This window comes from Desmodus rotundus, chromosome 8, assembly GCF_022682495.2.
Source record: "Desmodus rotundus isolate HL8 chromosome 8, HLdesRot8A.1, whole genome shotgun sequence".
NCBI classification, from domain to species: Eukaryota; Metazoa; Chordata; class Mammalia; order Chiroptera; family Phyllostomidae; genus Desmodus; species Desmodus rotundus.
Genome location: NC_071394.1, coordinates 128,034,957 through 128,052,766, shown reverse-complemented (window position 1 = coordinate 128,052,766; position 17,810 = coordinate 128,034,957). Strand labels below are relative to the sequence as shown.

Genomic DNA, 17,810 nt, shown 5'->3' with positions numbered 1-17,810 from the left:
AGGTCTGCCTTCTCTGTAAAGCCGTCCGTGCTCCCCTAACCCACCTTGGCACCGGTCCTGCTGGTCTCCCTGCCAGCCTGCAAGCTCCTGGAGGGCCCGGACAAGTTTCCTTCTTCTCTAGGTCCCCAGTGCCCAGCACCGGCCATGTTCTGGGAATGACGGTTGGCCGCTCAGCTGGGAAGTGATGTCTGCCTCCTAGGCAAAAGCTCTTATCACCTACTAGGAACCTTGTTAAAATGCAGTGCAGATTTCTGATTCAGGTCTAGACCTGGATTGAGATTCCCACATTTCTAACAGGTTTGCAGAAGCTGCATGTCGGAGCAGCAAGGCTCTGTGTTGCCTTCAGCGCACATGGAGGCCTCACAACCCACTGGCCTCCATAGCTGGGCTGTCAGCACAGAAGCCTCGCGAGTTTTCTCCTTTTCCTGCTACAGCGCCCAGAACCGCAACCAGCTCATGTCCTTACTACAAATGTTTGAATGGACTATGCTTTTGTTACCATGGGTAGTTAGCTAGTTATTAATAAAGGAAGGAAACAAAGGGAATCAGACATTGTTGAGCATAATCAACCAGGAAGCGTAAGCCTGTTTGCTTCACCAGGAAGCTACAACTTCACACAGTCCAGCGGGTCACAGCATTGCCTTGCCAAGGGTTAACTACCCTCTCTTTGCCCTCCAGGAGGGATGTTGGGGGGAATGGGGAATGTAAACACATGCACAATAGAAGTCAAAGTAGCACAGGGGGAGGTGCTTGACCATAAAGACCTGTCACTCCAACCTGGGAAAGGGATCAAGTGGTCAGGGGGTGGATCCATCAGAAACCCTCCAAAGTTGGGAAGTTTATTGGTTCTTTTGAAAAAGTGCCTGGTCTGTCCCAAGCCCAAGATAAGATCACCCAGTTCAACAAAGAAGGTCGCTCTCTCCCCCAATGCACCCCCCCAACCTGTGCTTATCCTATTCACACGTGCCTTCTCTCTCCACAGCCACGTGGCCCTAGCGGCAGCGTGGCTGAGGCTGCACGGACTCCAAATGCAGGCTCCAGGTGAGAGCCTGGGTACAGCAGTGTAGCTGGGACGGTGCTAAGACACCTGGATGGGGGATGGAGACTGCTTGGCAGCCGCCTGCAGGCTCCAGAGGACTAAGCTTTTAAATGAAACAGAAACTCTGGACCCCGGCCTTTAGTTTGGACTTTTTCCACAGTGGGATGGACAGAGATGGGACACAGGGGCAGCAGCCTTCTGTTTCCACCCGAAAAGTCCTGTCACACCCATCTTCCGTGCGTGGGTCTGTGGAATGCTTTCCTCGTGATCCCATGGAAGAGCCCCACTTCCACTGCCAACACTTTGATTATAAAAAATAAGTTTAAAAACTTACCAACAGCAACATGATGTAAACTAGAACTGGGATAGTGTGGACAGGAAGGATGCTGCATCCCACATTTATGCAAAAAGCAATTAAAACAAACCTCCAAGATGACGGATGGGCAGAAGATACCTTCTTGTGCGTCGAGAAACCCATCAAACCACCCCTCACCTTGTAAGGGCTAGAAGTCACAGTTAAGAGACCTTAGGGGCAAAAGAGGGACTGTAAGTGTGTGAACTCCCTGGTGGGAGACAGTAGGAATGGGGAGAGCCTGCGTACATGGGGAGTGAATGTCTTCTTCCTCTATTGCCCTCTCCAACATCGCCTTTTCTCTCCTTTCTCCTTTCATGCTGTGTCCATTTCTCTGTCTCTTCTTTGTTCTGGTCAGGTAAAAAAATGAGCACATATTCTAGGCCAGGCCCTGTTGCTAAGCAGCAGAGTTGCCAGGGTGACCAAGATCCCAGCACTACTTGGGTTCTGGCTTTTTGCAAAACTCTCAGTTGGCCCTGTCCTGATCTGGCCTAGGGCTCGCTCTCTCCCCTCACTGAGCGACACCAAGTGTTGAATCGTGTCTCTCCTCAGCACCCGTGAATGTGACCTTATTCAGAAATGGGGTCACCACAGATGTAATCAAATTCAGATGAGGTCATTAGGGCAGGCCCTAATCTAATGTCCTTCTAAGCAGAACCAGGGGAGGAGGAATGCCACGTGACTACGGTAGCAGATTGGAGTGACGCAATGTACAAGCCAGGAACACCAAGGATTGCTGGCAAGGATTACTCACTACAAGAGATGGAACGCGCTGTCCCTCGGAGCCCCCAGAGGCCAGCTTTAGCACCACCTTGATTTTGGACTTCTGGCCTCCAGAACTGAGAGGATAAATTGTTCTAAACCCCCCTTCCCCCACATCCAGGGCAGGCACAGTGTCTACTTCCCACCTTACCCTGAGTTCCGTTAGGGATTTTACTCTTTATTCCTTGAGAGTTCAACGAGGCGTTGCTGTTTTAAAGGATTCTACTTGTTTTTAGATAGAGGGAAAGGGAGGGAGAAAGAGGGAGAGGAACATTAATGTGCAAGAGAAACATGGATCGGTTGCCTCTCGCACATCCCCCACTGGGGACCTGGCCTGCAACCCCCACCTGTGTCCTGACCGGGAATTGATGGCCAACCCACTAAGCCACACTGGTCAGGGCTGCATTACGTGTGTAAAAGCCATTTTTCTTCAGCTTTAGTGAGGTGTGATTTACAAACCATATTGAATGCAGCTTAATTTTTAGTAATTTTAGAGAGTTGTGCAGTGATCACCACGAACCAGTTCTAAAACATTCCCACCACATCAAAAAGTTCCCTTGGGGCCCACGGTGATTCCCACTCCCATCCCAGCCTTTTCTGGGCATTTCCCTTACATGGACTCATACAGTCGGTGGCGGGTCAAGTCTGACTTTTCACTAAGCAGTATTTTTAGGCCCACCCACGTTGCGGCATTTATCAGTCTCTTTTTCACCACTGGGTTGCATTCCCACCACATGTACGCGGGCTCGGTATCATCGGTCACTCGGAAACCGGTCAGTGTACCAGCACACGCCCACTCGGCCAGTCACAAACACCTGAGTCACAGGTGCTGGTGCAGAGGGGGAGAAGCGGGAACACACCCTCCCGCAGGGGATGGTGTGCTGCCCCCGAACACAGCACTTGGGAAGCGGGCGTCTTCGCAAGTGAAACGCACGCCTACCACGTGACCCAGAAGTCGCACTCCTGGGTTTCTACTCAAGTGGTAAGAAGGGTGGGTTCACACCAAGACCTGTACTTGAATATTTACAGCAGAACTACTCATCACAGCCCCAAACTGCGAACAGGCAAACGTCCCCCGGACGGCGAGTGGCTGAAGCCTGGCATGCCCACACAATGGGGTGTTATCTGCAGTCCAGAGGCCCCCCAGCGCGGGGTTCTTGTTTGCGCTGTTCAGATGGCCAGCGCCCCGCTTACAGTCGGTGCTCACTAAGTTTATGTCGCGCGAACAAGTGAATGAACCATGTGAATCACTTTTTTGGACTCTTTATTTGAAAAAGATTTATTATATTTTGAAAAATGGCCATGTTTACAGTCATAAAAATGATCATGAAAATACTTCAAGTAGAAATACAAAAATAATCTATATTCACAAGTTTGCTTTTTATACCCACTGTGCCATCAGCTGTGAACCTCACTGCAAGTTCTGGGACCACTGAATCCAGAGCTTCTGACCTAAGACTCAGTCAGAGGAGATCACGTTAGTGCCCCAGGGAAAATGAACTGGCTGACGTCCACTGTACACATCAGCTACAAGCTTTATTTCGAAAAGGCCCAAGGCCTTGCCAGTGCTCGCGGTGGGTTCAGAGCCTGGAACTGGGGCCGGGCCCCTACACAGCAGGTTGCTCATTGCCGCAGGACGTGGGTGAATGCAGAGCGTTCGTCAGAAGCTCCTTTTTCTTATTTTCTTTCAAAAATATATTTTCAGCACGCAACTTTCCTGTCTCCTAGTCATTTTTAAAGAAGGAAAAGAAAAAAATTAAGGCTCTCAATATTATAGGGAGAGTTATTCTTGGCATTCATTAAATTTATATTTCAAATTAAAACTATAATTTTTAAATCTTTAAACTACTTATTAAACAGAAATCTGATGTGTATGAAAACTGAATTATCCTCAGAATAGCACTAACTAAGTTGTTTTGAATTCAGGAAGTTCCCTAAAGAAAGCAGGTAAGTGATTCAATTATTAACCATTTAAAAGCCAGAGGGGGTTTACTCAGAATAATTTCCAGCGTTTACCTCAGCGAGTCGGACGTTTTCCTTCTTCAGCCGCATGACGTAGTGAATCTTCTGGTTTGGGTTTTGGTGACCCACCAACTTCCCATTTTCCTCAGCGAGACACTCCACCTGCTGCCTCAACATTTCCACCTCCTGCAGGTAATCAATCCGGGCAGGAGCAAGTGAGCTGCTCTTAATTTCTTATAAAAAGGGGCATTTGCCCTGGCCGGGTAGCTCGGTTGGTTAGAGCATCACCTCGATGCACAAGGGTGTGGGTTGATCTCGGGTCAGGGCACACAAGCAGCAACCAAAGAACGCATGAACATGTGGAACAAATCGATGTTTCTCTCTCCACCCCCGCCCTCTCTAAAATCAGTAAATTGGAAAATGTGACATCAGTTCATGCCTTCTGAGAGCACAGGCTCCCACTTCCGATCCCACGCCCCAGCGTCTGCTGCAGCAGGTCTGAACCACAGGACACCCAGTCAGACACGTGCTACTTGGATTGGTTCTATCAACTCACGCACCCCAAGTACAGGGAAAACAAACACACCAACGCACCTGAGATGTTCTCTCCTTTTCTTCATACAGTTCTTCCAGCTTTGACCTCAGCTGTTCCTTTTCTTGGAATGCTTTAGACTCCAAAGTTCTGGTTCGTTCGATTTCCTCGGTCATTCTAAGGCAGTCTGTCTCTTTTTCCTGCAGGGCACTCTGGACTTCTTCCAGGCTACGACAGTAAATACCCCTTTTTGGAACTCCAGAGAAGCACCTTTCAAGAGAGCTTCCCCGGGGCCGGAGTGTGGGTTTGGGAGGAGGGCTGGTCTTGAGCTCTCCCGACAGCACAGGGCGACCGGTCGCCAGGCTGCAGGGACGCTCCTTGTTGCTGGTTTAACCAAACTTTCCTTTTGGCGAAATCCTCAGACCATTTTTAAATAATGAAAACGTCGAACAGGAACTTTTAGATTCAGCCCACGTGGAGCCAACACAGTGCCCCGTACCTAGGAGCGACCACTCATTTCACACGGTGGCTCTCAGACAGCGGCCCGGTCATTGCTCCAGGGATGTGCCATGTAACACGTGTATGCTTTACGTGACTGCCACTGGGAACGGCTTCATGTGAGGAGCCCTTTAGCAAGTGGCATTCGGGAAAACAATTTTGTAAACATCTATTATGTTCACATTTTACTTCAGAAGGAAAAAAGTTCCCTGCCTCGTGGATATAATGAGCATTTCTCCCCTTAGAGAATGAAGACAAGGTCAACAAGAACTTGAATTACAAGCCAGTGCACTTACTCTGCTTTCACTCTCAGTATTTCTTCAACTAACTTATTCTGTAGGATGAGAAAAAGAAAAAGATGGCTTAAGTTCTTAACATTGCTAAAAAAAAACCACCAACCACCAAAAACAATAGAAAATACCCAGTCCGCACTCCTCCATGGTAACAAAATTAATCCGACATCCTTTTCCACAATCCCAGCTACACACATGTAAAGGGGCACCTATTTACACGACTCCATGCGCTGTGTCCCCTAGGGTCTCAGGCAGGCACACGACCCTTGCTCCTAAGTGGCCCACTGTGTGGGTACACTGAGCAGGAGGCTTATTACCTTCTGGGCACAAAGGCAAAATTCTCTCTTAACCCTCAGCCATGTCTAAGCCCTGATGGCGAATACCAAACTTAACAGCAGAAATAAGGAAAAGACAGAAATCTCAAGAGTAAATGGCTTCTAAAACTTGTAACCGTAAATGTTTACTATAAAAGCACTTGTCAGACAATAAAAAGCTACTATGTAAAAAAGAAATCATACTTTAGCAAGTCTTTCTTTGGTAAGTTCTTCTTGTTCATTCTTGAGCAGTTGGTTGTCTGGATGATTCTGTTCGCTGCAGATTAGGAAGGGAGGGTGGGGAAACACTGTCAAGTACACCCAAATGTCAATTTCATGTCTATTTTATGCAACAATGCCATTGAGCAAAGAAAAAGCCAAATCAATGGCAATGAAATGAGGTCATCATGTTTGATAAATGTGACCGACACACAGGGGTGGCCTAAGGCCCCTCCCAGAACTGAGGACTCCTCCTATATGAAAGTGAGGGGAGCAAAGCTGAGAGATCTAATCAATAATCAAATCTTAGGTGAAAGTAAAATAAAGTAGACACTTCGTCAAGAGTAAGACCATCTGAAGACCAAATGTGAGCAAAAGGCAGCTGAGGCAAAAGGCAGTCCAGGAGTCTGTATGGCTGTGATCAGCTGTGAGGGGGCCTCATTGGGGGCAGGAGCCCTTCAGGCTGGCCTGGCCCCCAGAGCCCTGGATGGCCCCTTGCACTGGATTTCCTAGCCAGCTGGCAGTCCCTGATGTCACTGGATTCCCAGGTGTGCTGACCCCAGGAAGCAGGTTCCCTGAGTACCAGCCATCAATCTCTTCCTGAAAAGCCCCTCTACACAAAGGAAATCGTGTTCCGGGTGAAACGTCAGTGTCATGGGAATCCGACTAACTTGAGTCCATCTCTGGGCCTGACCGGGTCAGGAGAATGAACTGGGTTTCTGTGAGCAGCCCCTGGACCATGGAGACGCCCCCTAGGAGAACCTGCCTGAACGCCACAGGCTTCTCTAGGAATATCCGTCCCTGATGAGTGGGGGGGAAAAGATTGTTTCTCAAAGGAAAACAGAAGATACAGTAGTTTCTTTCACTTAACGAAGCTGGCAGTCTAAATGAAAACGGTAATGAGACCTCAATAGGAAAACACGCAAAATTGTGAGGAAAGATGTATTTTCTTTGCTCAAAGCCAAGGGTGGGAGCCACATGGCCTCTGTCACAGCTGTCAGGCTGTCACCATGCCAAAGAGCAGCTGAGGCAACGTTTACACGACAGGGCGTGGCTGTGCTTCAGTGCAGCTGCATTTACCTATCAGGCTGGGGGCTAGATCTGAGCCCCTACCACAGTTTTCTTGTCTTTTTTTTTTCTTATTACTACAGTGTTTAATTGCCTTTCCTCTGTCAAACCCTGAGCCAACCATTGTCCCAGGCTGCCTGCAGAGGCATGGGAAAAGGAACCCACAGGGCAGGCTGGACACAGGAGAAAGGGCTATGGGAGGTGGCAGGGGCTCCTGCACATGTGCGGAGGATGGGAAAGGCCACCGTCAGGCTGAGGAGCCCACGGCCTCCGAGAGGGCAAAGCCCCAAAAGGCAGAGGAGAGCTGTTGCTTCACAGCAGGATTCCCGGCATCACCAATCCCGAGGCTCCCAAACCTGGTCCCAGTTCCAGCTCCAGAGTCTGCCATCTTGCTGTGGCAGCTCCTACCCCAGTGAACTTGACTACTGGGTCGATGTCCCTTGAAATGGTGTTGGTCTGGAAGCTGCAGCTAGAGACAAGGGGGTCAGGGGTCCTTTTGGCACCCCTGCACACAGGGATCGGCTCAGCAATGAGAGGTGCTCCTGAGCAAGGAGTGGTGGAGGCCACCTGGGTGCAGGCGAGCATTTCCAGGGGCCAGGGGCTATGGAAGGAGAGCTGCTCCCTGCACACAGAAGACAGAGAGAGGCGGGGGCTCCAGTCTTCTTCTAGCCAACCTTTCATGAAGAAGTTTCTGTCTGGCTCCTCTGGAAAGGCATGGGAAACAGTGTTTCCAATTGTAGTTGCACCAATGACCTGGGAACGTCCTGTTTTCCATGCTCACACTAAGTCTTAATAAAAGACAGTATACCGCCCTGGCTGGTGTGGCTCAGTGGACTGAGTACTGGCCTGTGAACCAAAAGGTCGCTGGTTTGATTCCCAGTCAGGGTGCATGCCTGGGTTGCGTGCCAGGTCCCCAGTAGGGGGCTGCATGAGGAGCAACCACACACTGATGTTTCTCTCCCCCTTTTTCTTCCTCCCTTCCTCTCTGTCTAAAAATAAATAAAATCTTAAAGAAAGGCAGTATACAAAGTTTTACCATTTACCATGACTGACATGGGGGCGGAGCATGCGGGAACTAGGGAGCACACTGGGCACTCTCTGCATCAGAACCCTCCAGGAGGGGGGGTGACATCCCTACTGAAACAAGCATTTCTGGTGCTCCATAAAGCTCGAAGAAAACTAAACCACTTAGTTAAGACAGTCATGCGCTTGCTGCTTAACAACAGGACCACATGCTGAGAAACACATCGTTAGGTGATTCCATTGTTGTGTGAACATTCATATAGCAAATTTACACAAACCTACATGGTACAGCCTACGACACCCCCAGGTTAGATGGTATGGCCTGTTGCTGCTACAGGCCTGCACAGTATGTTTCTGCACTAAACAACACAAGACTGAATGCAATCAAGAGACACAAGGTGTATGAGGTCGTCTAAAAAGTACCAGTGCCCTGGCTGGTGTGGCTCAGTTGGCTGCAGCCTTGTCCCATACAGGTCACTGGTTCGATTCCCAGTCAGGGCGCATACCTAGGTCACAGCTTCAGTCCCCACTGGGGCATGTGCAAGAGGCAGCCGATTGATGTTTCTCTCACGTCGCTTTCTCTCCCTCTCCTTCCCTAAAATCAACGAGCACGCCCTCAAGTGATGATTCAAAAAATAAAAAGAAGGAGGTAAAGTACAAAGAAAAAACAAAAATCTAACTTTAAGAAGTAAGCAAATGAAACAGTACCAGCGACAGTCTTTCGGTGTCACTGCCAAGTATTATCAGTGCGACGGGAGCACCACTGGCAGGGCTGCAGGCTGGCTCACGTGGGCTTCCCACCGACACTGGGTACTGGGTTCAGTGCTGCACTACGAGGCGATGGCAGCTATGACATCACCAGGCAATGGGAGTTTTCCAGCTCCGAGGGACCGCCATCGTATGCGCAGTCCGCCATTGACTGAGGCAGTTACGTAGTGTGACCGCGGGCTGCCAGCTGAGCCAGCGGCCCCACCCTCAAACGCCTGGTATCTCATGGAGGGCCTGGACAGTGCGTCTCAGGGCTGCCCTGGCAAGAGTGGCAGCAGCAGACATCCCTAACCGGGAAGCTGAATTCGAGAGGGGCCTCCATTCCAAAGAGACCCCTCCGACTCACCTCAGCTGGCCACGTGGCTGTACAGGCTGCCGTCACCCGCAGCCTTTCACTGTGAAAGCTGCCAACAGGCTGGACCACAACTCTCCCTTTGTTCCCGGCTGCCATTGACCGAGTGGCTGCCCCCTGCCAAGCTCTGGCATCAGCACTTCACACAGTGTTTTTTGGACTTTAAAACACCTTGTGTGAGAGCTCTAATTTTCTTCATTTTATTGCTAAGGAAACTGAGGCACTGAGAGGTTAAAAAATGTGCCCACAGTCACATGATCTCAAGTGTCAGAGAGGTGACACAGCCTGGTGTGGCTGCCTGGGACAGGATGCCGTGCCACGAGCAAACACAGCTCCAAACCTGCCCGCGCTGAGGCCACACACACAAACCCAGACACCCAACCCCAGGGAAGGCTCCCCTGGAGGGCCTCTCCAGGGCCGCGAGTCATGAGGCAAAACCAACTGGCAGAAATCCTCCCTTTTTCTGCAGGGCCCCCCATCTTGTTGACAGACTGGCTCCCTTTTTTCTTCTTAAATGGAAGTAGATGGTTTCAGTTTTTAAAGCCTAAAATTCATTGCTGTACAACAACGCAACATTTAATAGAGGAGGCAAAGTTGTGAACGCCTCCTTCTCCCACTTGGGAAAAATCAACACTCAGCAGACCTGATTCAAAGCAAGGAGAAAGAAAGATGAAAAATATGAACAATAAGCCCTGGCTGGTGTGGCTCAGCTGGCTGGAGCGTCATCCCATAAACCCAAAGGCCGTGGGTTCAATCTCTGGTTGGGGCACACACAAGAGGCAACCTAGCGAGGTTTCTGTTCCTCTCTCTCTACTTCCCTTCCCCTCTCTCTAAAATCAATGAGCACGTCCTCAGTGAGGATAAAAAACAGACAAACAACAATAAAATGGCAATAAATACATATGTATCAACGATTAAATCTAAAAAAAAAAATAAACAAGCAGAACAGAAACGGACTCATAGATGCAGAGAACATTTTGATGGATGCCAAGTGGGAGGATGGGAGGGGGCTGGGGGAACAGGTGCAGAAAGCAAAGGGACTGAGAAGTACAGACTGGCAGTCACAGAACAGGCACGGGGATGCACAGTGCACCACAGGGAATACAGTCAGTAATATTCTGGTACTGTGTATGGTAACAGGTGGGTACGAGATTTATCGGGATGATCATTCAGTAAGTTATATGTCTGATCACTGGGGTGTACATCTAAAACTAATAGGATATTATATGTCAACCGTATTTGAAAAAGAAAAAACGATTTAAAATAAATGAACAAAACAAAACAAAACAAAAAAGCAACTGATGGGAGGAGACCAGTGTGTATTCCAGCCTCGTTCATTGAACTACACCCAGGCAGGCCCAGCCCCAGCCCACAGGGCTCCAGTGGCTCTTTCGCACCTGCTGTCCTTCTGCTTTTTAATGTCATCCAGCTGATCTTGCAGGAGCCAGTTCTTCTCTCTGAGCTGCTCAGCTTCCAGGCGTACGTTTTCCATTTCCCTCAACTGCTCCTAGTAACACACAAAATCATGTTTTTCAGAAAACACAAGAGGAGGCATTATCTGCTCACCAAAGCCATGACCAGGAGAAAAGGTACTTCTCCTTTAAGCTTCTCCTCTGCACACAACACTGCACTGGACGATGCTGGATAAAAAGCTGACTGTGACAAGCTCTTGGGGGCCTTGAACTGTGATTCAGGCTCATACCCAACATCTTAAATGTAGTCTCCGATCAATGGCACAAGACTCATTAAAATTCCTTTATGAGAAAAGACAACACCAGGTCTCTACTTTGGCAAATGTTCCATTTGAGTCTGTTTAATAGATTCTAATGGAGAAGGATGAGCACAACCCATCTAGAAGATATAATATTGTCTGCAAGAAGCATCCTTTTTGATTTCCTTCTACCTGTCCATTACTTGACTGCCTTTAACCTTCGCCTACTTCTGCAGAGCACCAAGATCACGCCCATCTGGGGAACAGCCACAGTCCTGAGACCGCAGCGCACTGAGAGCGGCCCTAAATAGAAAGGCCAGGAACGATCCCCTCCACCAGAACCAAAGCTCAAGAGGGATACCGTCTTCATATACTTTACCCGACTTGGGCACAGTAAGCTAATTTTGTTCCTAAACAAAAACACCCTGCAAAGCAGTGACCTTCCAAGGCATCCTGCTACCCGCTCCCCGCCCTCCACTCACCCACAATACAGCACCTCCCCAGGCATTCCCCCACACACTGCCCAGCCCTCCACACCACACAAAACCCTCTCTCCCTCACACAAACACCATTTCCCTGTGTACCTGGATGAAAACACTAGGAGGAAGTTTGAAAGAATGGCAATCGAGAGAAAAGTATTTTTAACTATCATAAACAAAAACTAACCTAATATAAAAGAATGCCTCCAAACCATTAAGAAAAAGTTCAACAACAATAAAAGACAAAGAGAAAAAAAAGAAAAAGTTCAACAACAGAAAACAGGGAGAAGGACAGTTGACAGGAACAGAAACACGCAGGTGCCCAATCTTCCTCCTAATAAGAAAAACACACACTTAAAACCCCAACGAGGTAACAGGCGTCGGCCATAGAAACGACAGCGGTCTGACCCCACACGGCCCCGTGAGACCCTGGTCAGTGCGGCCTGCATGATGGGGCCACTGCAGAAAACCAAAGGGGCAGGGGACACATGCTCAAACTCACTCATACCCCCCGAAAAGTTCTAAAAGATAAACAAGGAACTGGCTCCACTGGGAGCCTCCAGAACAGCAGACAAGTAGCTCGGAGTCAGAGGTGAGAGGAAGACTTTACTATCTACACTGAGTTTTATGTCTTTTGAATTTTTTATCTTCAGTAACCATGAAAAAAACTACTTGTTTTAAAACATTAATTGGAAACAATTAAATTACCCAGTTACCTTCATTCTGAGGATTTCAGCATTTTTGATTTCTCTGTCTTCATTTAGCTTGGTCACAAGGTGTTGCAAAGAAACCTTGGAGGCCCGTCCGTCTTCTATCTCTTGTTCTTGTGTTTCCAGGAGTTTTGCCAAATGTGTTTGGAAATGAGGCGGTGTTTTTGGGCTCTGAAATAAAATCAGATTTCACCCCAATACCCGATTAAGTGATGTCACACAGATTTCATGTTAAATGTATATACCAAGCACACAGAAAATACTCAAGCTATTTAGCTTAGTCTAAACCTTGTCCAAGCAAAACATAAAAATACTGGTTCCTTTTTATCAAGTAAAAAGCAGAAAAGGTGTTAGTGAAAACATTTTTTCATAAAAAGACAAAGCTATGGTCTTAGTAATCTCTAACTTTTAAAACTCACGAAACTTTATTCCTCCTAAAACACTTTTTTTTCTGAAAAGTACCTGGGGAAACTCAGCAGCAGAATCCATCACATGATCTAGTTGCCTCATTTTGAAGTTATACTCGTTCTTTTTCTGTTCTACCTCCTCTTTCTTTTGGTTTAACTGGGAAAATCAACAAATGTGAGGTTACAAGTTAGAAAATAATATGGAACCCAAGGTCCAATTAGAACAGCCTATCCTCCTCTGTGTACAAATAGAGGTGTATATATAAATACACTTTTTACACTTTAGGGGGGATTTGATTAATAATCAAAAGCAGCAATACATTAAAACACAGCAGTTTTTAAAGTAATACATTGTAAAATCTGGGGCTGCCATTTGCGTCTGTGTACCTTAGTTACTACTACCATGACCTTCTCGTCACCCTCTCTCTCACAAATATATTTACACTTCAAAAAACCCCTGTTTTTTAAAAAGAACTTTGTTTTGCCATGATCAGTATGGCTCAGTTGGTTGAGCACCATCCTGCAAAGCAGGTCGCCTGTTTGATCTTGGTCCAAGCACATGTCTGGGTTGTGGGCCAGGTCCCTGGTTGGGTTGCGTGCAGTATGCGGCAGGCAACTGATGGACGTTTCTCTCCCTCTCTTCGTCCTCCTCTCTCTAAAAACAAATAAATAAAATCTTTTTTCTTTTTATTTATTTTTTAAAAGATTTTATTTATTTATTTTTAGACAGAGGGGTAGGGAGAGAGAGGGAGAGAAACGTCAATGTGTGGTTGCCTCTTGCATGCCGCCCCCAACTGGGGCACATGCCTGCAACCCAGGCATGTGCCCTGACCAGGAATCAAACCAGCGACTCTTTGGTTCGCAGGTCAGAGCTCAATCCACTGAGCCACACCAGCCAGGGCACAATTAAATCTTAAAAAAAAAAAACCCAACTTTGTTTTTAAGCTTCACAAATGATCCAAGGGTCATCTGAGGAAAAATACAAAATATAAAACAACAGCAGCCAAAGAGAGGATGAAAATGAGCCATAATCCCACCACAGTGATTGAAACCTGCTGGCGCGTCAAGGGTTCAAGGTGAGCAGGAAGACAGCCAAGTCCTTCAGAGCTCACAGTGCAGCTGCCCACGCAGCCCACTCCCCCGGCCCCGCCCTGACCAGCCCCTCCCCCGGTGCGCACCTGGTGCTGGAGCTCCTGGATCAGGGCCTCCTTCCTGGTTAGCTCCTCCTGGGCGGACTGCAGGAGCCCTGAATGCTTTTTTGAGGCCTCGGTGAGCATGTTCAGCTGCTCAGTAGCATGAGCCAGGTCCTCACAGAGCATGTCCCTCTGTCAGGTGACAATTCCCAAACAAGCAGAATTTCTTAACTGTGGTTCTCCAACAAGGATTTGCAAATCATTACTATGTGTGATTTTTTAAAGGTTAAGAGGAAGTTTTAAGTGAGAACTTTTTCTTTGGCTTGTGGTAAAACATTCCAAGACAAACCAAGCAGTTAATATTAGTGAGCAGGCCTGGAGATAAATATCACAGCGAATGAATACAGCTATCCCAACGGAGGTCTGACCGCAATCTATTCTCCCTTCCCCTCACCCCCAGGGTCAGTTACAAGAACCTAACAAGGTGTCAGCGTGAATGAAGATAAACCAACCAGATAAACACAAGAATGTAATCTCATGTATTAATGCCTAACTACTTTGGGAAAAACAGCTCTAATTATGGCCCATTCCTTTAAAAACCCTCTATTTACTCACCAGTAGCTGGGTACACACATGCCTGTACTGACAAGCAACAGAGTACAAGAGAGGCCCGGTGTGTTAAGTTACCTCAATGTCTTCAGAGATTATTCTCAGTCGAAGGGTTTCTTTCAGGTCCAGAATCTCTCCTTCCTGTCTCTTAATTAACACTTTGCTCTCTTCTTTGTCAACCAAAGCAGAGTTGTATTTGCACTGCAGAAAAGAAAGTTGTGATATAAGAGCTGCCTGCTTTATTATCTGTACTTTTAGATGAAAACAAACTTAAGAATGATTGCGAATTCCAAAGTGATGACCATATTAACACAAATTTATCCAATCACTACTTGTTGAAGTAAGAGATCTCCCATCTCTTAAATGCACAGATGACCAAAAAAGTATGTAAGTCCTACCGGTACCAGTGAAAAGCATCTGCCATCAGAAATAAAGGTGGCGGCGCCAGGCTCTGTGTGGGGCAGAGGAGTGGGGGACACTGACAACCACCCTCCCCTTGTCACAAGGGAAGGCAGAAGCACCACCAACCAACTGAGGTGCACTCACACCTCACATCCACGTGCTAAAGGCTCTCCCGGCCCTGCCAGCATGGACTCTGATGAGCTGTAACCAGCATTTCCAAACCTATCTGAGCAGTCTTTTTTCTGGTGAAGCATTTGTTAACCTCCCAAGGCATCTATGAAGTGTGTCTCAGGCTCCAATTTAATACCTCGTTGGGACAGAACTTACAGTGATGTCCTTTAGTTCCTGCTTCAGGGTATCTATGGTCTCTGTCTTCTCACAGACTGATGCTCTCAGCTCCTGGATCTGGCTCCTGAGGTCAGCGACAGCTTCCTGATGGGACAGAAACGACAGCTTCACACCCACTGTCGCGACGGAGGAGACCATTTTTAAGTGGCAGATTGTTCATCTTTCCTAACAACAGAAGCCAGTTTTATATGAGCAAAATGTCACATTACATTATTAATGTTCTCAATTTATATTTTAATGGCTTCATACCATTATATTTAATCATCTGCTTTGGCTGTATGAATAAGGCTAGACATAAGGAACGTATGCCTAATATCATACTTCAGCACACCCACTGTGTTTGTTATTCTAGCTGAAGTCAGCACCAGGGGCCTGAGACTCTGCGTCGTGGGACTCAGAGTCAACAGGAACGGGCCGCACCAAGAGCATCCTAGTTAAAAGGGGCAGGCTGCGTTTCAGAAACATGCCCGTCAAGAGAAATAGAACAGTTTGCACTTGGAAGTTATGTGGAAAACTAATCTAAATGAAAGACCTCATTCTCTAGAAACCTCAGAAGATGCACATGGCCCAGGTGCACACTGAAATGCTAGCTATAAGTCACCCTCAGAGCAGGAGCCTGGAAGGGTGAAGCCACATTTACATAGAGAACATAGAGGGACGTGGCTTCACCCGCCACCTACCTTGTCAGCATCTCTAGACTTCTCCAGAGAATGGATGACTTTCTCGGTGGCACACAAACTCTCTTCCAGTCTCTGTACTTTTGCCATCTATGGCGGAAAAAAATAGTTTTAGAAAAAGAATTAAATCACAAAGTTAACTTATGCACATTAAAAAAAAGTTGGAAGTCTGTTTTCCATATTATACAGTGTATACTAGGAATAATACTTGAAAACAACAAACTCACAACTGAACCAAAAACAAAAACAAACTAAGCAAACAACTAGAACAGAAACAGATTCACAAAAATGGAGATCACATGGAGGGTTATGAGTTGGAGGGTGGGGAGAGGGAGAATGGAACAAAAGGTACAGGGAATAAGAAGTACAAATGGTAGGTACAGAACAGACAGGGGGAGGTTAAGAATTGTATAGGAAATGGAGAAGCCAAAGAACTTATATGTACGACCCATGGATTAAGATGGGGGAATGCTAGAGGGAGGAGGGTGCAGGGCGGAGGAAGATAAAGGGGAGAAAGAAAAATGAGACAACTGTAATAGCATAATCAATAAAATATACTTAAAATGAAATAAAATTGAGAGAAAAAAGAAATAGAGTTGAAAAATAACACAAGCAACCATACACCCCATCTTTTTATTAACAATTTTTTCTTTCTTTTTTAAATGACTTTATTTATTTACTTTTAGAGAGAGGGGAAGGGAGGGAGAAAGAGGGAGACATTAGCATGAGAGAGACACATCCATCAGTCACCTCTCGCATGCCCCCAACCAGGGACCCGGCTCCACAACCCAGGCATGTGCCCTGATTGGGAATCTAACCGGTGACCTTTCGGTTCTCAGGCTGGCATTCAATCCACTGAGTCACACCAGTCAGGACTTATTATCAATTTTCAGCATAGGAAAACTGAGACGTTTGTTGTAATAAACCTCTTTCGACATCAGGAAACATTACGAAGCTCAGAGTTTAGAGTCGGAGCAAAGGACTTTACCTGCTGCTCGCACTTGGCCATCTCTTTCTGTTTCTCCTGGCGCACAGCCTCAAGGACGTCTAAGATTTCTCTGGAAGAGAAGAGGCATCTTTTACTCCGGACTTTGTTCAGCGAAAACAGGAACTATTTATAGAGATTCAGTGCAGTGAAACTACACTTTATCAGGCACAAACTTGGTGCCGGGCGCTGTGTTCCGTGCGAGCCAGACATCTGAACCCACTTCGTCCACAGTCCTGGAATGATGGCCCACTTTGGTGTTGCAACAGTTCATCTCTGTCAAAGCACTTCGGGTTCCCAAACACACATCTAACTTCCTGTGCGTGCTGGTTTGTTGCCTCCCTCTCTGTGCTGGAATGTAAAACTCATGAGAACAGGGGCACTGATCAGTGTCTTTTCTGTGAATGTTCGAGTGTTAGCCAGAATAATGCCTGGCTTGCCGGGTATCACCCAGTGTTTGAATGAGTAACTACAAGTTAACCGCCCATTTCCCAACCAGATATCTGCACTCATTAGATGTATTCACCCCTGTGTTCCAGGGTCCAGAAGAGACTCTGTCTCATAGTAAGAAATGTAAAAGCATCTGCTCAATAAACAATACGATTCTTCTTATAAGAGTAGTATCATCCAGTTGGCTGAGACCATGAGACTGACAGAGATCACCAAGGAAAAGAACTCGGAGAGAAAAGGAAGAAAGATAATGGCATTCATATTAAGGGACCAGGAGAAAAAAAGGTCAGCTAGAAAAACAGTGGTAGAGACAGAAATAAAAATCAATCCCCACCTTCCAATAATAAACACTGTGACTTATTTACCGAAGGCCCTGAATTCTGATCACCACCATTCATTTAAAAAGTACCATGGCTGCCCTGGCTGGTGTGGCTCAAGTGGACTGAGTACAGGCCTGTGAACCAAAACGGTCTCCAGTTCAATTCCCAGTCAGGGCACATGCCTGGGTTATGCACCAGGTCCCCAGTAGGGGGCGTGGAGATGTAACCAATCAACATCTGTCACATCCTCGTTTCTCTCCCTCTTTCTCCCTCCTTTTCTCCCTCCCTTCACCTCAAATAAATAAATCTTTAAAAAAAAAAGCTACCATGGCTAGTTATTGAATGCTTTAAAAAATTAAGTTTCTCTGCATAGTCATTTATTTTTTTTTAAAAAAAG

General features: G+C 46.9%; 1 protein-coding gene across 3 annotated transcripts in view; it reads right to left on the bottom strand.

Annotated features, from left to right (window-relative positions):
* Positions 1–3,415: 3,415 nt before the first annotated feature.
* Positions 3,416–17,810, bottom strand: part of KIF15 (kinesin family member 15) — a 47,837-nt gene continuing 33,442 nt past the window's right edge. For all 3 annotated transcript variants that reach the window (XM_045199840.3, XM_053930469.1, XM_053930470.1), the window contains 13 exons: positions 16,647–16,716; positions 15,662–15,748; positions 14,961–15,065; positions 14,310–14,432; positions 13,668–13,814; positions 12,545–12,646; positions 12,089–12,253; positions 10,580–10,689; positions 5,957–6,029; positions 5,442–5,479; positions 4,710–4,875; positions 4,170–4,301; positions 3,416–3,877 (listed from right to left, as the gene is read on the bottom strand). In XM_045199840.3, coding sequence (XP_045055775.2) covers positions 3,761–3,877; positions 4,170–4,301; positions 4,710–4,875; positions 5,442–5,479; positions 5,957–6,029; positions 10,580–10,689; positions 12,089–12,253; positions 12,545–12,646; positions 13,668–13,814; positions 14,310–14,432; positions 14,961–15,065; positions 15,662–15,748; positions 16,647–16,716 — 1,435 coding nt within the window. In that variant the 3' untranslated portion in view covers positions 3,416–3,760. The remainder of the gene's footprint in view (positions 3,878–4,169; positions 4,302–4,709; positions 4,876–5,441; positions 5,480–5,956; positions 6,030–10,579; positions 10,690–12,088; positions 12,254–12,544; positions 12,647–13,667; positions 13,815–14,309; positions 14,433–14,960; positions 15,066–15,661; positions 15,749–16,646; positions 16,717–17,810) is intronic.